General features: G+C 38.7%; 1 protein-coding gene across 3 annotated transcripts in view; it reads left to right on the plus strand.

Moving 5' to 3' along the window:
* The window catches only part of gak (cyclin G associated kinase), a 116,934-nt gene that overhangs the window by 42,157 nt on the left and 52,008 nt on the right, over positions 1-22,769 (plus strand). For all 3 annotated transcript variants that reach the window (XM_087995243.1, XM_087995240.1, XM_087995241.1), the window contains exons 7-10: positions 8,026-8,115; positions 10,121-10,256; positions 16,175-16,287; positions 21,314-21,413. In XM_087995243.1, coding sequence (XP_087851369.1) covers positions 8,026-8,115; positions 10,121-10,256; positions 16,175-16,287; positions 21,314-21,413 — 439 coding nt within the window. The remainder of the gene's footprint in view (positions 1-8,025; positions 8,116-10,120; positions 10,257-16,174; positions 16,288-21,313; positions 21,414-22,769) is intronic.

A 22,769-nucleotide genomic window follows, 5' to 3' on the forward strand; every position in this document is an offset into this window, starting at 1 on the left:
AACATCCTTATAAATTTTTTCTGAACCCTTTCAAGTTTCACAGCATCCTTCTGATAGGAAGGAGACCAGAATTGCATGCAATATTCCAAAAGTGGCTTAACCAATGTCCTGTACATCTGCAACATGACCTCCCAACACTTATACTCAATACTTTGACCAATAAAGGAAAGCATATCAAACTCTGCCTTCACTAGCCTATTTATCTGTGGCTCTACTTTCAAGGAACTATGAACCTGCATTCCAAGGTCTCTGTTCAGCAACACTCCCTAGAACCTTACCATTAAGTGTATAAGTCCTGCCCTGAATTGCTTTTCCAAAATGCAGTACCTTGCATTTATGCAAATTAAACTCCATCTCCCACTCCTCAGTCCATTAGCCCATCCGATCAAGATCCCGTTGTACTCTGAGGTAACCTTCTTCACTGTTCACTACACCTCTAATTTTGGTGTCATCTGCAAACTTACTAACTATACCTCCTATGTTCACATTCAAATCATTTATATAAATTACGAAAAGCAGTGGACCCAGCACCGATCCTTGTGGCACTCCACTGGTCATAACCTCCAGTCTGAAAAACAACCTTCCACCACCACCCTCTGCCTTCTACCTTTGAGCCAGTTCTGTATCCAAATGGTTAGTTCTCCCTGTAGTCCATGAGATCTAACCTTGCTAACTAGTCTCCAGTGAGGAACCTTGTCGAACGCCTGACTGAAGTTCATATAGATCACGTCTACTGCTCTGCCCTTGTCAGTCCTCTTTGTTACTTTATCAAAAAACACAATCAAGTTACTTCTGATGTAATGCGCATTTCGTTAATGTGAATTTGCTGTAATGTGATTGACAAGTTAGGGACACTGTTTCTAAAATGCAGACTTTTAAAATGTGTGTTCGCTGTAAAGTGATTACATTGCCAACACTTTAATGGCTGTTTCTAAAGCACAATTTTTCTGTAATGCGGGGTTGCGCAAGATTGCAACCACCGTGTTACAGAAGAACTACTTGTAACTAGTTGCCAAAGGATTTAGAACATAAGATGATAAAAGGTGCCATATAAGTAAAACTGCCTGAGTATTTTTATTACAATAGTATGTAAAAGGGAAAAAGACATTAAAAAGATGTAAGAAGATGATGAGTGGACCCAGTGTAGGTCCCCAACGGTTTGAAATGGGAGCAAAGATAATGGAGAACAAAGGAATGGCTGAGCAACTAAGCAAATACATTGCCTTATTTTATTAAATCAGAATGATAAACAAATACCCAGGAATGTGAGGGAATCAAGGGTCTAATGGGAATAAGTTATTGAAGGAAATTAGTTCGCAATTTTGAGAAATAAGTAATTGTGAAACTTTTGTACTGGATATACAAATGGGACTGAAAACTGATAGGTTCCCAGGTAACTGAAAGTAGTCCCCAAGGAAGCAGTGGATGTGTTGATTGTCATTTTCCAAAATTCTGCGGATCCTGAAGCAGCCCTGTCAGATTGTAGAGTAGAACTCATTATTTAAAAAAAACGGAGAGAGAAAACAATGAATTACAGATCAGTTAGCCTTGCATCAGTCCTGTGGAAAATGCTAGAGTCTGTTATGAAGGACATGATAACAGGACACTTAGAAAACATGAGTGGGATTAATCAAAGTCAACATGGGAAATAATGTCTGACAAACTTGTTGCCATTTTTGTAGTTGTAACTAGTGGATTACATAAAGGAGAATCAATGCAACTGATGTATTAGGATTTTCAGAATGCTTTTGATAAAGTTCTATCTCAGTGAGTTTGCAAATGAAAATACATAGAATTAGGAGTATAGTGGGATGTTTGAGAATTGTTTAGTAATTAAGAAACAGTCAGAAGGAATAAATGTGTCCTTGTTGAATAGAAAGCAGTGCTAGTGAAGTACCTCAGGGACCAATGCTTGGCTCCAAGTTATTTAAAATACATGTAAACAATTTGAATGAGGAAATCAAATACAGTGTTTCCAAGTTTGCTGACACAAATTCAGTGGGAATGAGTAGTAAAGAGGATGTAAAGAGGTTTCAAGGTGATTTAGATAAGTTCATTGAATGAGAAAATGCATGGCAGATGCAGTATAATGTGTATAACCGTGAAGTTATTCATTTCAGTGGTGTTATGGCTGTGCTGGGAAGAGTGTGCTGGAACTTGAGACCCACTATTCCATGAGTTGTCACAAATGTGAAAATATAAAAGGGAAGAGAGAGGCCAAAGTGAACGTAGGCCCCTTAGAGAATGAGGCTGGGGAAGTAATAACGGAGAGCCAGGAAATGGCAGAGGAATTAAATATGTTGCATTAGTCTTCATAGTAGAAGTAGCATATAGCGCTTAGCAATAGCATTCCTGAAATATTAAATAATCAAGGGGAAAAGGGGGATAGGAATTAAATACAGTAATTATGTCTGAAGAGAAAGTAGGGAAACAAATGGTGCAACATGATAAGTCCCCTGGATCTGACACAACACATAGGAGTCCTTGTGTTTGAATTAAAAAAAAACATTGAAGTTCAGCAGGTAATAGAAAAGGTAAATGGAAAGTTGTCCACAGCTTTAGAGGAAATGGAGAATAAAAGTAGGTATGTTTTGCTAAAACTTTACAAGGCACTAGTTAGATCATGCTTGGAAAACCATATTCGTGCCCTAACTAAATAGTAGCATACTAGCAATGCAAGCTGTCCAGAGAAGGTTTATTGGATTGATCTTGGGTATGGAGGGGTTTTCTTCTGAGGAGAGGTTGAGTAGGTTAGAGTTGAGAAGAATGAGAGGCGACCTTACTAAAAAGATAAAATTCTTAAAGTGCTCGACAGGGTAGTTCCTAAGAGATTCTTTCCACTTGTGGATTAGTCTAGGACCAGAGGACATAAACTGGGTGAAAGGGGCTCCCCAGTTGGAACAGAGATAAAGAGGAATTTCTTCGCTGAAGTTAGTGAATCTGTGGAACTCTTTACCTTCTACATAACTAATCTGGTGATGTTTTTGGTCAGTGGATGTTCATGGTGGGGGATTCAGTTATGGTATGACTATCACGGGGAGATGGTTGCATTTACTCTGGTTGAAGCTGGTCTCTCCCTAGTGCTTGTGTGCATAATTGGACTAGACACTTAGCAGCTCAAGCCTGACTGTTGTCTAGGTCTTACTACGTGATGTGTCGGACTGTTTCAGTACCAGACGCCTCATAAATGGTGTATAATGTTGTGCGTCATCAGTGAATGTAACTACTTCTGACCTTATGATGCATAGGAAAGGACAATGATGAAACAGTTGAAAATGGTTGGGCCTGGTCCATTATCCTGGTTGAGATGTTTAGCCTCCAACATCCAGGACCCTCTTTCTTTATGCCTAGTTGGCACCAATCAGTGGTGAATTTTCCCCTGCTTTCCATTGAATTCAATCTTACTAAGGCCTTTTTATTTGATCATATGAATCAGAATGACAAGTTGGCCATTCAGCTCCTCAAACCTCCTCCACCATTCAATAAGATCATGACTGATTTGATTACAACCTCAAATCTTCATTCCTGCCTACACTGGATAACTTTTCATGAAATCTATCTACCTCTCCACATCATCTTTGTCATGGCCTCTCAGGAGTTTATATGTTTCACTCAAGTCTCCTCTTGCTCTTCTACAGTCAAGCCGATGAGATTCAAGCCTAGACTGTCCAACCTGTCCTCAAAAGGCGACCTGCCCATTCCAGATATTAGTCTGGTAAACAGTCTCTGAACTGCCTCCAATGCATTTATGTCCTTCCTTAAATAAGGTGACCAATAATGTTCACAGTACTCCAGGTGTTGTCTCGCCAGAGCCCCTTTTAACTGAAACATAAGCTGTCTATCTTTGTATTCAATTCCCTTTGCAATAAGTGATAACATTCTATTTGTTTTCCTAATTTCTTGTTGTACCTGCATGCTAATTTTCTGCAATTCATACATAAGGACACCCAGAACCCTCTGCAATGACTGGACAATTTCCCATTTTTCCCTATATTATACTTCATTTGATGACTTACTTATCCTATCTATACTATTTGTAACTACCTTGTGTCCTCTTCACAGCTTGCTTTTCCACCCATCTTTGTGTCATCAGCAAATTTGGCTGCATATCTTCAGTCACTTGAGCCAAGTCACTTACTTAAACTGTTCTGATTTGGAGATACCAGTGTTGGACTGGGGTGTACAAAGTTAAAAATCACACAACACCAGGTTATAGTCCAACAGATTTAATTGGAAGCAGACTAGCTTTCGGAGCGACACTCCTTCATCAGGTGGTAGTGGCCACTACCACCTGATGAAGGAGCATCGCTCCGAAAGCTAGTCTGCTTTCAATTAAACCTGTTGGACTATAACCTGGTGTTGTGTGATACTTTAAACTGTGAACACTTCAGATCCCAGCAGTGATCCCTGTGGCATACCACTTGTTACACCTTGTCAGCCTGAGAGAAAAAACACATTTACACCTACACTCTGCTTCCTGTTGCTTCCAGCCAATCTCTTATCTATGCTAATTTGCTACCCCCAAGGCATGAGTTCTTATTTTCTGCAATAATCTGGCACCTTGTTAAATGCCTTCTAGAAATCTAAGTGCTGTTACTCCACTGGTTTCCCTCCATCCACAGCACGCATCGCCTCCTCAGAGAATATTAATAGGTTGGTCAACCATGGTTTTCCCTTCAAAAATATCATGTTGATTCTGCTTGATTATCTTGAAGTTATCCAAGTACCAAGGTTTGACTTACTTAGTAATAGCTTTTAACAATTCTCTATGGCAGATGTTAAGCCAACGGCCTGTACTTTTCTGTTTTCTGTCTGTTTTTTTTGAATAAAGGAATTACATTTGCTATCTTCCAATCCATTGGGACCATCCTCAAATCAAAGGAGTTTTAGGGAATTACAACCAATGCATCAACTGTCTCATTAACCACCTCATTTAAGATCCAAGGATAAAGTCAATCAGGACTCCAGCACTTGTCAGCCTACCTCTTCAACAATTTACTCAGTGCCACTTGTATAGTGATTGTGATCTTCCTGTGTTCCTGCCACCCTTACATTTCATGGTTTATAGCTGCTTCTGGGATATTACTAGTATCCACTCTCATGAAGACTGATACAAAGTAACTGTTGACTTCATCTATCATTTCCTTATTTTCATGGCACACTCTCAACCCATCTCTTGAGTTAGCTTTTTATCTATGTTTGGTCCAAGGCTGTAAATGAGGTCTTGTGCTGAATGGTCCTGGAGTAACCCACACGGAGCATCGGTGATTAGAACTAGATAGACAAGAGTGTAACGTAGAAGACTATGATGGTATTCAATTTTATATAATAGAAAAGCAGAATTTCTTTTTCAAGGCAGTCAAATGTAAACGCTGATATTCTGAGCGATTTTGACTTACTTTTGCAGTAAAACCAATAAGTCAACATGCAGGTTCTGCCAGTGATTAGGAGGATAGTGGCATGCTGGTCTTCATTGCAAATAAATTTGAGTAGAAGAGCAAGAAGGTTTTATTAGAATTGTACAGTATTTTCATGAGACCACACTTGGAATGCTCTACCTTCAGCAAGGTACTTAATTGTGTTGGAGATGATACAGCAATGATTCACTGGATTGCTTCTTGGAATGAAAGGCTGAATAAATTAAGCATATATTCTCTGGTGTTTAGAGGAACGAGGGGATTTACTGAAATGTACAAACTTCTGAAGCAGCTTCACAGAGCAGATGCTGAGAGGTTGTTTACCCCAGTGGGCGCATCTCAAACACTGGAATGTACTCTCAGGAAAAGGGGATGATCATTTAAGATTCAGATGAGAAATTTTTCCCCTCAAGTAATTGGGGAATCTTTGGAATTCTGTATCCTGGAGAATTATGGATATTAGTTCATTGGACATATTTGAGCTGAGATTATCAGGCATTCGAGCTCAGAAACCTAGGGTTAAGGGAACAGTTGGTAAATGGAACAGAGCCGGAAAATTAGCTGTGATCATATTGAATGACAGACAAATTTTATGGTTCATTTCAGATCCTACTTATTTGTTTATGTAAATATTTTTAACAATGACTTCATGGCTTGGTTCAACATATTTAAAGGCCAAAAACTGTGATCAATAAGAGGCTATAAAACTGACGAAAGTACAAATTTCCTCTTCACCACTTAGTATTCCAATTCTACATCAAAGTATTCTTTTGCAATACAGCAGATATTTGAGGTCAGTTATATTCCAATGATTAATACTATTTATAAGATCTGTTTGAAATATATGTTTGATTGAATTACCATTCATCTTTTTTGACTTAGTGGAAAGTCTTGAGTTTAAAGACTTATTTCAGTTACTTTTATTGTATTATTGTGAAAGTGAGCAACTGGAAGCACTTGTGCCTCTGAATCATGGTTCCAGATTCAAGCTGCCAATTGAGGCTTGACTTATAAAAATCAAGGCTGAGTGGTTGACACGGGACGAGTTGGACCAAAGGGTCTGTTTCTGTGCTACATATCTCTATGACTCTGTATGTAGTACAATATCAGAGAAAGTTGCGTTGTCAGAGGTGCTGGATTTGTGATGAGAAATGAAACTGAAATCTGTCTGTCTGCACATGTGGATGTAAAAGATGTCATGGCACCATTTCGAAGAAGAGCAGAGAAGATACCCTAATGATGTTTTAGACATCGATATCCATATGTTGAATTAGGCAGCAAAAAAAGTTTCTGAGATTTATGAAGGGTTTATTGTAAATATATAATATGGTACAAGTATTTGTTCACATTTTCCCTTCTGGACCATGTTCCTGTCCAGAAACCAACACCCTGCTAGAGAAGTGCTCAGTTTTTAAAATGTGAATAGATCTACAATCAAACCTACCTAATCATCTAATTAACAAACACTACCTACCAGGGAGAGTGCAGCCAAGAGCTCAGCTCTCTTTGTTTGCTTTTTCACTCAAACTTTTATTAGCAAGTTTATTAACACACAAATCTTTGGAAGAGTTCAGACTCCCCAGCCACTGCTTTTGATGCTTCAGCTGCTATTGTCAACGAACTGCAAAATAAGGGCTGCAGTGGTGCTGTAGGTGCAATTCCTTTCAGCTATTGTTTTCACGCAGGATCCACAAGGACAGATGCCAAGTGCCGACCTCTTCACCTTGGTCCTCCTGCAGAAGAAATAGGTGTACCTGGTTTGTTGACAGATCTTGATCATTTTCACCGTTTTGCAAAGCTGGCTCCGTAGCAGTTTCATTATTTCTTCATGATCCCGATCTGCTTTGTCCACTTGGTCATCTTCCTGTTGGAGCAGAGCAGAGCTGTTTTTGTTGAGAGCTCAGTTTTTCTAATACAATATATGTATAAAACTTCCACCAAATCACCTGTGTTGCTGATTAAATGACTAATTGACAAGCGCCCGATCTCAGCTCTTAATATTTTCCAATCAACTTGTTCAGAAATATTATTACACACTTCTGGAGCAGATGGGACTTGAACCTGGGCCTCCTGGTTCAAGGGTTAGGACAGTACCACTGCACCATGAGGGCTTTGAAGAGAACGTTACTCTTTTTTTTTACTAATTAATTTTTTCAGAGATGTTGTAATATACCTCTGGGGCAGGTTGGATTTGAACCTGGGTATCCTCTGACTATATGTCAACCCTGGAGCTGATCTATTAAAGGCGTAAGCATATATTTTGTCCAATATCTCTTTGTAAATCAATATCCGTGCTTCTGGTTATTGTTCTGTGCTTCAGTGCCCAAAATGGAGCACATTACTCTAAGTCTGGTCTGGTCTGGTCATTGTTTGTAAAAGCTTAACAGAGTTTGTGGGATTCATATTTCATAATTTTAGACTTCTGTTTGTATGTGCTGTTTTGTATCCTCTAGCCTTATAATCTCTAATGGCAATTGATTTACAGTCTGAAGTAAAATGTAAAAATGTTGTCAATGATACTCATAGTAACTAAGCATCAATGTATATTTCCATTTCATCCATGATGAATAATGAAACATGTATACTTTTTTTTGTCTTTGTTTACCAGATTACAAGAAACACAACCCCAATGTACAGGACACCAGAGATAATAGATCTTTATTCCAACTATCCAATCAATGAAAAACAGGATATATGGGTATGTTTGCACCTGTTAATATTAGAGTAATTCACTTTTGTAATCATTGATAAAATATAGGCATTTCTGATACAGCTAGATTTATTGCACGTCCTTAATTGCTTTTCAAAAGTGAAATACCTTCTTGAGTACAACTAAGTGACTTGCTTGAGCAGTTGAAGGTTAACAATATTGGAGCCGTTTGCAGGCTAGAGTGGATAAGAACTGTAGACATGGAGATATACAACATGGAAACAGATCCTTCAGTTCAGCTCATCCATGCCGACCAGATGTTCTAACCTAATCTAGTCCCATTGGCCAAGTGCTGGCAAATGGGACTAGATTAGGTTAGGATACCTGGTTGGCACCATTGTCAGGCACCATTTCCCCTTCATGATACTACACTGACTCTGCTTGATTATATCATATATTTCTAAATGTTTTGCTATTGCGTCTTTTATTGTAGACTCTAGCATTTTCCCAATGACAGATGTTAAGCTAATTGGCCAAAAGTTACCCATGTTTGTCTCTTTCATGTTTTGAATGTATGCAGTGCCAGTTTTCCACTGGGACTTTTCCTATCTGAGTAGCTGTTTTCTTGAGTATGCATCTCATATGGTCCAAGAAACTTAGCAGCTTTTACCTGTGAGCCCATAAGATGTAGGACAGTAAGCAAACCATTGGGCCTTTGAGTCTGCTGTGCCATTCAATGAGATCATGGCTGATCAGGAATCCTTAGCTTCACTTTCCTGCCTTTTTCCCCTATAACCATTTGATTTCATTACTGATTAAAATCTATCAGTCTCAGTGTTGAATATACTTAATGACCCATTGTCAACTACTCTCTGCAATAACGAATTCCAAAGAGAGAAGAGATTCTTCCTTGTCTTTGTCTTAAACGTACAACCTTGATTGTCCCACAAGGGCAAAAATCACAAGATACCAGTTTATTGTCCAACGTGTTTATTTGAAAACACTAGCTTTCAGAGTACTGCTCCGTAATCATGAGAGAGGAAGATCTTAGACACAGAATTTATAATGAAAAGATCAAAGGGTCATGCAACTCATGCAAACGAATTGAGCACACCAATGAAGGCTCTTAAATCTTTAATTAGTTAGAAAGGAGGTGTCACATCCTTTATGTTGATAATACCTTAAGTTATCTTGGGGCAATGACTTGGAAGAAATTCTAGGATTTGCACTTAATCAGTCGAAACCTGCACCTCCATTCTAACTGACCTTGTCCAACTCAGCCCAACACCGACATCTCCACATTGTGGCTCCCACAGGGAGAACAACCTTTCTGCATCTGCCCTGTCAAATCCCCTAAGAATCTTGGATGTTTCAATGAGATTGCTTTTCATTCTTCTATATTCCATTGAGTACTGGAACTATCTATTCGAACTCTCCTCGTAAGACAGTCCCTCTTTGCTTATTTTCAGCCCAGTGGACCTTCTCTAGATTGCCTCTAAGCCAGTGTATCTTTCCCTTCGATAAGTGGCACAAAACCATTCACAGTATTCCAGGTGTGGTTTGCCAAGTGCCTTGAATACCTAGCATCTTAGAATCCCTATCGTGTGGAAACAGACCATTCGGCCCAACAAGTTCACTCCAATCCTCCGAACAGCATCCCATCCAGACCCTATCTCTGTAATCGTGCATTTTCCAGGGCTCATGCACCTAAACCACATGTCCCAGGACACTATGGGTAATTTAACATGGCAAATCCATCTTGCTTGCAAATTTTTAGACTGTGGGAGGAAACCGCAGCACCCGGAGGAAACCTACGCAGATGCTGGGAGAACGTGCAAACTCCACACAGACAGTTGCCCGAGGTTAGAATTGAGCTTGGGTCATTGGCGCTCAGTGCTAGCCACTGAGCCATGGTGCTGCAAAACCTCCCTAAATCAAAATAGGTAAATTTACCTGCAGTCATATACCTGCTGATAATTGCAGTTATGCATGGAGTTATCGTGCTTAATTAAGATACAGCTTTTATTGAAATGTATTTTGTAACTTTCTTTAGGCTTTAGGTTGTATCCTGTACCTTTTGTGCTTTAAGCAGCATCCATTTGAAGATGGTGCTAAACTTGGAATAGTAAATGGAAAGTACTCGATTCCTGTGAATGATCTCAGATACACTGTTTTTCATGACCTTATTCGTAAGTATCATGTGTAAACTAAATTATTTTTTACTTTGATGTTCTGGTTTCATTTTGCAAGATATATTACTAACTCATTGAATCACAAATAAATATAAATTATTGTTTATTCTTTAACAGCAATGAACTTGGGTATGGGAGGTTAATCTTCTGCTGTCAATACTTTAATTTGTAAAGTAGCTGGAATAATCAGGGTTTTATTTTATGAATGACACTCTTTACCTGTTGAAAAATGTGATAAAATGGAATAAAATACATCTAGTAACAGCAACATTGCATTTGTATAGTGCAATATGGAAGATGTGGAGGAGAGGGAATTCTGGAGCGTGCTGAGCAAGCAACTGAGAGAGGTGCCATTAATTGAGTGAAAAAGGCTAGAGTTGTAGAAAGAAATCAGAGTGAAGTGTTGTAAAACTGGAGATAGTTGTAGATACAGGTAAAATTGACACTATGCAAGAAATGAATTTCAAGAATAAAAATCACAACTTGGTGAAGAATAGTGCATAGGTTGTGATGGAGCCCAAGTTGCTGGATACTTGCCAGATCAGCTGTGAAATAGTCTTCTCTGAAGTTGATTGAGGTATGAATGCAAGTTTTGATAACAATTGAGCTGAGGTAGTGACAGAGGCAGAAACCAGGAGGTGTGTAGAAGATGGACAAGATTTGGGAGGCAACAATATTAAGAAATTTGGGCAGCCAAAGGAGATTATCTGTTGTTGTAACTTTTTTGAGAATTTTTTTGGAAGGATACTGATGACAGTGGTTCGAAAGGTTCGACAGTGAGGAGAGAGACTGTTTATAGTTTTATCTTGAGGCCCGAAGGGGAACTGGTGGCCAGCAGTTTATTGGGAATTTTGTGAAGGCTCCAGGAAGAAGCTTTACGAGTAAGAAGAGTTCAAAGAATGTATGAGGGTACGGATGAGAGAGAGATTCATATTTGTGGCTAATCTCAGCTTGCATTGCTTTAAAAGAATGAGTAGGGAAATGTCAACAGATTTTTCTTCATTTTTAGTTTTTGCTGAGTTTGTGAAATGAGAACTGTTATAAAAACCTGACTTGGTCTATTTTGTTACAACATGCCAAAGTGGCATGATGCTTAAATAATACTTAAATAACAAATTCCAGCTTAAGGTTATTTTAATAAAATAACTTGAAATGACTTTTTATTGTTTAAGGCACGATGCTGCCATCTTTTTTAGATCTTTCTTTAGATTTGTAAAGTTTGTAGATGAAATATTTTTCTTGTTATATACTTTATTGTGATTAGGAATTTTTAGGAAGATTTTTATGCTTCAAGAAGAAACAAAACTTTGTCAACTGCGGAACATAACTATTTAGCTCTTTAATTCCACCATTTTGATAGCTCACAGTTTATCTGCAGCCTAAATCCAGTGATCAGTTGTTGGCTAGCAAGCAGGAGATTTTATATCTTTGGATTTTCAGATGGCGTTTGACAGGGTACCACACATTAGGCTACTTAATGAGATAAGAGCCCATAATGTTGGAGGTGGCATATTAGCATGGTTAGAGATTGGCTAACTAACAGAGCGCAGAGAGTTGGTATAAGGAGAGAGCATTTTCAGGATAGCACCCTGTAACTAGTTGAGTGTCACAGAGATTGGTGCTGGGGCCATAATTATTTACATTATATATTAATGATTTAGGTGAGTAAACTGAATGTATTATGGCTAAGTTTGCAGATGACCAACAATACTGGAAGACAAGTGGTGAGGATGATGCAGAGAATCTGCAGTGAGATATGGACAAGTTAAAAGAATAGGCAAAAACTTGGCAGGTGCAAAATAACTTGGGGAAATGTGATGTTATGAACTTTGCGAGGATGGGTAGTGGAGTTGGATATTATTTTAATCGAGAAAGATGATAGTTAACTATAGAACAAAGTGATTTGGGAGTTCTTGTCTATGAATTAAAAAAAACTAGTATCCAAGTTTAGCAGATCATGGGGAAGACAAGTGAATGGAAAGGACTACAAGAATTAGGGAGATTTTGCTAAACCTATTCAAGGCACGAGTCAGACCACACCTGGAATACAATGAGCAGTTTTGTGTCTCTTAGCACTGGAATTAGGTGCAGTCCAAAGAAGGTTCACTGGGCTGATAACAAGTAGAGGGTACTGTCTTTTGAGGAGAGGCTGAGTAGACTGTGTTCATACTCATTGGAATATACACGAATGACCTTATTGAAACATTCATTCTTAGGGGACATGGCAAGGTAGATGCGGAAAGGTTGTCTTGGTCTTGAGGCTGGAGAAGGAGTAATGGAGAGCTAAGAAATGGCAGGGGAACTAAATAGGTACTTTGTATCAGTCTTTATGGTGGAAGACACCAGTAGCATACCAGAACTTCACAAAAGTCAGGGGGTAGAGGTGAGTATAGTGACCATTACTAAGGAGGAGGTGCTGGAGAAGCTGACAGATCTCAACATGATTAATCACCTGCACTTGATGGACTATGTCCCACGGTTCTAAATAACATAGCTGAGGAAGTTATGGAGGCATTGATTGTGATCTTTCAGGAATCTCTGGATTCAGGGAGAGTCCTAGAGGACCAGAAAGTAGCTAATTTAACAATGGTGTTTAAGAAGGGAGGGAGACACAAGACAGGAAATTATAGGCTAGTTAACCCGACCTTGGTGGTTGCTAAGATTTTAGAGTCCATTATTAAGGATGAGATTGCAGAGTACTTGGCAGTGCATGGTCAAATAGGGCTGAGTCAAGACACCTTTGACAAGGGGAGGTCATGTTTGACAAATCTGTTTGAATTCTTTGAGAAGGTAATTATCAAATTAAACCAAGGAGAGCCAGTTGGTGTGATCTGTTTGAATTTCCGAAGACGAGGTGCCACATGGGAGTCTGCTAAATAAGCTGAAAGCCCATGGTGTTAGAGGCAAGGTACTGGCATGAATAGAGGATTGGCTGATGGGCAGATTGCGGAGTGTGGAATACAGAGGTCTTTTTCAAGATGGCAGCTGGTGACTAGTGGAGTTCCGCAGGATTCTGTGTTGGGACCACTACTATTTACATTACAGAAACTGAAAGCATTGTTACTAGGTTTGAAAATGATACAAAGATAGGTGGATATGTATTATTGAGGTAGGATGTTGCAGAAGAACATGGACATGCCATGAGGTAGGCAAAGGATTGTCAGATGGAATACAGTGTGGCAAAATATGAGGTTATGCACTTACGAGATGTAGATTATTTTCTAAATGGGGAAAGGTTTTGGAAATTTAAAGCACAAAGGGATTTAAGATCCTGGTTCAGGATTCTCTTATGGTTAACATGCGCGTTCATTTGGCAGTTAAGAAGGTAAATGCCGTGTTAGCATTGAATTTGAGACGGCTAGAATACAAGAGCAGGGATGTAGTACTAAGTCTGTATCAGGTTCTGGTGAGAACACATTTGAATTATGGTGGGCTCCGTATCTAAGGAAGGATGTGCTGGCATTAGAGGAGAGGTTTGAAAGAATGATCTGAGGTTTAAGGGCTTGTCATATGAGAACCAGTTTCGGGCTTCTGGGTCTGTATTCAATCTCATTGAAACTTAGAGAATACTGAGAAGCTTGGATGCAGTGTATGTTGAGTAGCTGTTTCTGCTAGTAGGAGAGACAGGACCTGAGGATACAGCCTCAGAGTGAAGAGACTACCCTTAAGAAGTGAGATGAGGGATTTTTTCAACCAGTGGATGGTGAATCTGTGGAAATCATTGCCGCAGAAGGCTGTGGAAGCCAAGTCATTGATTGTATCTAAGACAGAGATAGATTCTTGATTAGTAAGGGCATCATGGAATATGGGGAGAAGACAGGGCAATGGATTTGGGAAACATCAACCATGATCAAATGAAGGAGCAGACTCGATGGTCAAAATGACTCCAATTCTTCTCCTATATCTTATGGTCTTAAGAACCTGAGCACTGTGTACCATAGTTGCCAATGGTGGAGCAATTATTCAGGTGAATAGAGAAAAGTGCAAGAAGCCATAAATAGAGGAGTGCTTTTGTGGGGTTGGAGGAGACAGCACGGACAGAAATCAAACATGAACATTTTAAAATCAGTGCATTGCTTGTTCGAGAGCAAGTGTTGATCAGTCAACCATGGGGATTATGGAGAACAGAACTTGCTGAGAGTGTAGGTTTGTTCTGCAGAATTTCAGATGACCTCAATTTTATGGAGAATAGAATATGGGGCAACTGGGCAGGATTGTTGCAGAATCATGAGTCTAGAGGAAATGTAAGTGTGATTGGGTGTTTCAGGAGCAGATGAGCTGAAATAGCAGCAAAGCTGAATGATATTATAGAGTGGAAATAGGTGGTCTTTGTGATAGTGTGAATATGATGCTTGAAGCTCACCAGTGAAATGAATGATCTCTCGACCTCCTTGACGACTTTTTGCTCGCATAATTTAGTCTGTTTGTGGCCCTTTGTAAATTTCTGGTCCCATCCATATAACTCTGTGCTATTGACTTGATGTAATTTGCAAATCTGGTATGCAACTCTCAATTTCATTGTTCAGATCTTGAATATACCTGTGAAAAGCCAAGGCTCCAGTACAGATCCTTTGCGACTGCCACTTTTCACCTTCTGCCATTCAGAGAATGAACTGTTTTTTCCCACTTCATTCTTTCCTACTTCCTATCAGGGTTAGGCACAGTGGCTCACTGCTGCCTCACAGTCCAGGCACCAGAGTTCGATTCTCATCTTGGGTGACTGTGTGGAATTTGCACATACTCTGCAATCTGCGTGGGTTTCCTCTGAGTGCTCTGGTTTCCTCCCACAGTCCAAAGATATCCAGATTAGGTGGATTGGCCATGCTCAATTTTCCATGTTGCCCCAGGATGTGTAGGTTAGGTGAATTACCATGGAGAATGAAAGGTTAGAGGGATAGGATAGGATGAGATGCTGTTCAGAGGGTTGGTGTGGACTTGATGGGCTGAATGGCCTGCTCATGCCCTGTGGTGATTCTATGATCCTAATTGTTACCTTTGCTCTAAAGTTATTTCCAAGTCTGTGCACATTTTGTGCAAATCTTGTGCAAAACCAAATTAAATGCATTTCAAGAGTCTGTTTAACGAACATCCCTGTCCACAGTGCTATTCATGGCCCCAAAAGTTGAGTTACTTCTGATCCATATGCTAAGATCTTGGATCAGATATGCTATCCCTTTTTCTCTTAGTTGTGGGTAAACCTTTGGCTATTCCAAGCAGGGAAATGGAGTAATAAAAAAATTGGCAGTATATTTAAAACAGGGTGGGACTGCAATCGTAACGTCGATTCTCCTGCTTCTCGGATGCTGCCTGGCCTGCTGTGGTTTTCCAGCACGACATTTTTCAACTCTGGTCACTTTTCATGTTTTGGTGTGATATATTACTGTTAATTTGTGCTTATTAAATATTCAGGGTACACTTTAGATCTGGAAAACACAATCCACACTGATGTTTGTGTGCAATGTTGCAGGAGTAATGAACTGTAAAAGATGCTGAGTCTCAATTTTCTGATCATTTCAGTGGAAAAGATCTCAATGTACTACTCATGTGAAAGCAAAGGAATTCTTCCAGTATCCTGGCTGACCAACACAGAGAAAGCAGATTGATAGGGTGTTATCTCTCTGCTGTTTTAAAACCTTGTCAGATGCAAGTTGAATGCAGAGTATGTCTCCGCCACAGTAGGCTGTATCTCAAAATTGTTCATTGTTGTGTAACACTATGAAACAGTCCAAGTATGGGAAGGACTGTATAAATACAATTGTACTTATTTTCATTTAAGCTGTGATTCCTAATTTGCAGCTAGTAAGTGGAATCTGTGGAGGAAATTAGAGTCCTAGTCTAATGTTTTAACCATATTTGTTAGTTCATATTGACTGAAGGTAGCATGATGACCTCGATATTCTTCCTTTTTGTTGTAGGTAATATGATGAAGGTAAATCCTGAAGAGCGATTGACTATCACAGAGGTTGTAAATCAACTGCAGGAGATCGCTGCTGCTAGGAATATTAATCTTAAATCCCCAATTACAGAGGTAAACATTCATCCTGGTTCTCAAAATTTATTGAAAGGCACATTCAAAAGAGAATTTGAATATAAACAGTTAAATGGACTATTGTATTAAATTGCTTAATTCCCTGGTTTATTTATTTTTGCTAATTAAAAAACAAAAATGTTTGAATGCAGGAAAACAGAAACCTTTGAGTGTGCTGCAGGTCATAATAGTTATGTTAAAAAGTGACAGGGATGGCATATGATATTACTGACCAAAGGCTTTGATAAGTTGATTTGCTGGATCATGTGTGTTAATAATCAGCTCATCAGCAACCAGAGCAATGATTAAAGTAAGCTGTTCACTCTATTACTTACATGGTTGCTGAGTATGTTCATTTGAGTCTGGTGTTTTAGGACTGAAAATATCAATTGATATTTATATGTTTTGATCTGATTGCAATGAAGGAGATGTCACTGTGATTTCCTCTGCTTTTGATATCTGAAAATAAGCTCACATCTTCAGTGTTTGAATGCAATGTAGATCTTCCTTGAAGATCAAGCCAGTGGTAAGATGATCTAATCACTATTTCATATGCTGTTTAGATGGTCTGATGGGCAGGTTTTGGTATATCGTCAGCTGTAAGAGTTGGAAGAATTGACACTTGTGATGTATGGCAACATCCGAGAAGCAGAAGAGTTGATGTTTTGGGCATTAGCCCTTTATCAGGACTGCCTGAAACATTGACTCCTGTTCCTCAGATACTGACTAACTTGCTGTGTTTTTCTAGTGCCACACTTTTCTGCTCTGAGTCTCCAGCATCTGCAGTCCTAACTTTCTCCTACTTGTGATGTATGATGTGTGATTTATATGTACTTTAACATCTATAGTAGAGTTGAATAAATGGTATGTGGGTTTTGAACTGTGTGAATGAAGGTATTTTTGGAGCCACAGGTTTTTGAAATCGGTATATGAGAGTGTGTTTCTGGATGCTATTGGAGAATTATTTGTATTGGCAGAACTTTACGAGTCGACAGAGGAAACTTTGAAGAGTATTTGTCGGCTGTCACTTAGAATAATCAGTGACTGATGTTTGGCTTGTTTATGGAAACCTCCTGTAGCTTGGAAAGCTTTTGTTTCTGTTCTCAGAAGTCCTACTGGAAATTAGACATTTGAAACAATTTCTTGTAGAGAAAAGAGTTACCTTAAAAAGTTAGGAAATAGATTGCCTGAGTGTGAGCTTTAGTTTGGAAGTTTCAGATCAGAAGAGTTTGGTCAGAATCCTAAAGGGTCGTTTAAAGTTGAGAACCTCTAACCTTAGTTGTGTGAAATACTCCAGGAAGAGGCTATTGGACTGTCAAGACCTGGAATGAAAAGCACCAATTAAATTAAACTTATAGGGATGACAAAGACTTGAATTTTCTCTGGTATTTGATTACTGTAAAGGGCTACTGTTGGTATAGATGGAAAGTATATTTTAATTGTGTGTCTAAAATTTTTAAGTTGTCATATGTAATTAGCTTGGTTTATTTTATCTTTTCTTTTGCTTAAAAAACTTCTGTTTTATTGTTAAAACGAAATCTGTATCATTGCACCCTGGTCTTTCAGTGAAAGATTACCTCATTAAATTAAAAAAAAACAAAATATGATCCATCATGCCAGATTTCAATTTAGGATTTGACTTGCCTAATACTCTATTAAGGAGTGAAACTGATCTGGAAGAGCCATTATGACCCAGTGAGCCACCTATTTGTGTAGCTGCATTGATTCTGTCTGGAGAGAATTTTGTTACCTAGACTGTCCTGTTGTCTGTCTGAAGTAGGTGTGTACAAGACAAGTAGTGTGAGTTGAATATGGGGAGATGATAGAGGTAAGAAGAGGGATTTCCACAAGGAAATAAATCTAGAAGTTTCCCTTTTTTTATTTTATCATTTCAGGTTTTAAAGGTAGAATAGCCAATTGCAGAAAAAAATAATGTTTTCTTAAGTTTAGGTTCCACTGGGGCCTTTAAGATCCTGACCTCATTGCAGGCTTGGTTCAAAAATATCCAAAAGAGCTGAATTCCTGAGCTGAGGTAGGACTGACTATCCTTGATATCAAGACTGGATGTGACCAAGAGTAGGATCCGAGAACTGTGGCATAACTGGAGTCAATGGGAGTCAGTTGCAAACTCTCCACTGGTTGGAGCCATACCTGGCTCAAAGGGACTTGGTGGTTGTTGTCAGAGTTTGGTCATCTTGGCTCCAGAATGTCTCTGCAGAAGATACGCAGGACAGGGTTCTAGGCCCAACCATCTTCAGCTTCTTCAAAGACCTTCCCTCCAACATAAAGTCAGAAGTAGGGATGCCTGCTGCTGATTGCATAATGTTCAGCAGTATTCATGACTCATCTGATTCTGAAGCAGTCCAAGTCCAAATGTAACAAAACAATATCAAGTGGTGAGTAAAGTTTACGCTGCATAAGTGCCAAGCAATGACCATTTTTAATGAAAGAGAATCTAACCATCATCCCTTGACTTTCAATGGCAATATCATTGGTGAATTCCCCACCTTCAACATCCTGGGCATTGACTAGAAACTCAGCTGACATAGTCACAATAAGTACTGTGGCTAAAAGAGCAGGCCAGAGGCTAGGATTTCTGCATTGAATAATTTATGACTCCCCAGAGCCGGCAGCCGTTAACAAAGCACAAGGCATGAGTGTGATGGAATACTCACCACTTGCCTAATGAATGCATATCCAACTTGAAGCTTGACACCATCCAGGACAAAGCAGTCCACTTGATAGGCATCATATCCACAAATATTCTGTCTCTACACCACTGATGCTTTGCAGCAACAGTGTACACCATCTACAAAATGCGGTACTGAAACTACACCAAGGCTCCTTGCATAGCACCAACGTATGACCATGATCATCTAGAAAACCAATGTCGCCATAGTTTCCACAAAGCTGTGCATTTGCAGCCTGAGTGATGTTCTGCACTTGGTGATTGATGTTGACATGTTAAGAAAATTAGAGGAAACTCTGAACACCACCATCTGCAAGCTTCCCTCCAAGCTACTCACTGTCCTGACTTCTAAATATAATGCCAATCCTTCACTGTCACTGAGTCAAAATCCTGGAAAGGCATTGTGGGTCTACCTACAGCACATGGACTGCAGCAGTTCAAGAGGACAGCGCACCACCACTCTTTCAAGGGCCGCGGGGATAGGGCGATAGATGCTAGCCCTGCTCAATTCCCATTAGTAACCAAAAGAAAGATGGGAAAGATATGATTATCCACATACCATTTGTGACAGGCTTTTACCTTTTTTAAATTAATGGACTATTCCATTATTCTACATTCAGTATATTTACATGTGGTGTATCTGAATTGTGAAGGATGCGTTGTATTTACAGTCTGTTAATTTTTTATTCTGCTTCTCTATCTAAATTATTGAATCATCTGAATGGGGAGGGGTCTAGCTGTTAATGTGCCCCTCTAATCATTGTGTGACTGAATAGTCGCTGCAAAAGCATCGGGTTCACCCTGTTGCAGTGATATAAGGTGTTGTTCTTTCTTGTCATGTTTAAACAGCAGTTTAATATTCTTTGTCATGCCCAAAATAATGGTTGAAAATTCTTAACATGTAGTTAATCATATGTATAGTTTTGCAAAGGTTATTGTAAATTGTTTTACGATCATCAATGTTGACTTCTGGTTTTGATGTGTTCACTGTTTTCAAGTACATCAGTTATTTTTTCTGTTAGTTGGATTATTTTTGCTGTTGACTGTGTATCAATTTAGCTGGCTATTGACGTTCAATTCTAGATATGCATGCACAATATCGAATGAGAGCTGGCAATGATTACGTAATTTGGAATATCACAACAACCAGAAGTTTTATGGTATTCATTTTCTTGGCTCTTAATTTAAACTTAGACAGTGCTTGCACATTGATTGGCAGTTGTTGCAGAGTGTAAGTATCTCTCACGTACTCACTGATTTACTTTTTTTCTCTCCCACTCAACTGCTGAGGAAAAACAAATCAATTTTATATTGAAAGTATAGGCTTGTCTCTATCACCAAGTAAAGAAGTAGGATGAATATTGATGATGTACCTTGGTATCCCTCTCATGTAGAAAATGTGCTGTTTTAAATCTTTACTAGTTGGGTCAGGTACAAAACAAGCTGACCTTATAGCTTCATTTCCAGAATGCTAATGTGCTGGAATTGTTTTGAATGCCTGAATGTACTTGCTGGGAGGTAAAAACACCCTTTGGACCTTTGGAATAAATGCACTGAATCACAGCTTTGTGCAATCATTAATTTATTAATCCCAAAGAAAACCTTGAAAGGAATCCATTTCTGTGTCTCAGAGTACTGAATTGTACCAATGCTCCACTTACATGAAATCAATCCCACTTCACAGACTGATGCATTTTCTGTCCCACTTTAAATGGGACAATTCACATTTGTTGGTCAAAACGTATGTAATTCATGCACATTGGGTTTTATTGTGAATTGTTGTACAGTAAGAAATTGTAGCTATTTGCAGATATGACTAGTTAAAGGGATCAGTATAAAATTATTAAAGTTTGTCGTTTTATTGTTATTTGCCCAAACATAGAAATTATTTAGTTGGTAAATATGTTAGGTAAAAAACTGTGTTGAATTTTATAGAAGTGCAAGTGCTTGTTTTTTTTTTAAACTGTCTGTTTTACCATTTCTGATATGATTCTGAAGGTAATATGCTCATCTTAAAACTAATCACCTTAGATGTCAAGCAGGCATGGTGTAGTCAGCTGAATATACTGATCATGCTGGGCCTAAAGCCAAATTGGATATCTTGCTGGATCTGCTTGTAAGTGTAGGCAGCTGAGTATTGAGATAGAACTAACAGCAATGCCCTGTTTGTTCTGATGAGAATCGTTTTGGTTCTGTGACTCGATAGCAGAATAATTTGCAACTGGTTGCTAGGAATTTCTGTTTTCTTTGTTGTGCTGGTGTATGGATTATTCTTTCATGAGTCTGCTGCATTCTTATCTGAGAAGGATCACTTGTGATGGTTATCAATCCTTACAGCTCCTGGAGCAGAATGGAGGGGTGGCCAACAGTACGATGGCAAGTTCAGCGCCACAGTGGAACAAACCAGCAGGACATCTGAACAACATGCACAATGCAGGTATGTGACCTAGTTATTAACAAAGGAGGCATAAAGGAATCATGAATAAACTCTCCATTGTGCCATAGAAATATATCTAGTGCAGCATCACATAAATTCTGGTTAAAGCTGTACAATTTGTTTCAAGTTGATGCCAACTCTAATCTTCTTGCAACTAAACTGGGTTTGGTCATTAAAATCCTGGTGTCTGATTCATTTAGGCTTACGATTGCTTCTTGGTTCTACAAGTCAGGAAGGGCATGTTGAAATCGGGTCACCAGCAAAATTATTGCTGATGTTATATTCTCATTTTGATTTGATCTTTCATGTTTATTGTGCTTCATGTTGCTGATTAATAGGCAAATTAACAAACCGGACAAGTTCTGGTTTGTTTCCCATTTGAAATTAGAATTACAATGACAGGCTCCACTCAATGGACTGATTAGCGTGTTAGAGAATATAGCGCTGTTAAATCATCCTAAAACTAAGATCACAATGCATGTTATTTATACTGGGCTTTTCAAAGAAGTCCAGTTATATTCCCTTCTCTTTCTGTCATGCTTCTTAGCGTAATGCAGTGGCAAAAACTGGACAATTGCGTATTGCTTTACATTACTATATTAAGCTGACCTCCGTTGAGATTTTAGCTGTTTTTTGAGCAAATTTTAAAAAGAACAGTCTTCATTCGGGTTCATAATTGAATTTTGAAGAAATTGGATAATTATGCAGTAAAGATTAAGTGCTTCATGAACATTTGATTTTAATACTGAGTAAAAATAAATGAGTAAAGGCCATTCGACTCCAGCATCAAAAGAAACTCTTCATTCCAAACAGAGATTGACTGTTTCAACAGTCTGTCTGATTGATTGTTTAATCAATGACATTAATTTGCGTTTAGGCTTCTTACCATGCGTGATCATAAAAGTGCTCTATGTACTTGAAGTAAAGTGAAAACCTTTTGCTTTTCCCAACCGAATATCTGTTAGATCAATCTAAAGCAACGTAAAAATGACTTTTAAAAAAAAAGCCAGTCTCTATCACTCTGACGTTTATAGTACAACAGTGGCAAGACTTGAAAAATGCTGAATCAGTATAAGTGGTTTGGGAACACAGTGGGTTGTAAAGTCACTTCACAAATGTGAGTCCTTACTTCTTTCTTCAATTACTTCAGTCATATTTAATCTGTAAATCCATTATTTGATTATTAATTAACACTTATTAATACATCTTGAAACATATTAATGAAATAAGTAATTAAGTGGGCTTGTATGCTGAACGGGCACATTGTGCTATAATTTCTCATATCTAGGATCCCTCTCTTATCCCAGCATCTTGTCTTTTAATTTTATTATGCTGCATCAAGAATGGTGAGCTAAA

The sequence above is a fragment of the Chiloscyllium plagiosum genome, unplaced genomic scaffold, assembly GCF_037043375.1.
Source record: "Chiloscyllium plagiosum isolate Xiang-an unplaced genomic scaffold, Cpla_swu_hap1 HiC_scaffold_2, whole genome shotgun sequence".
Classification (NCBI taxonomy): Eukaryota; Metazoa; Chordata; class Chondrichthyes; order Orectolobiformes; family Hemiscylliidae; genus Chiloscyllium; species Chiloscyllium plagiosum.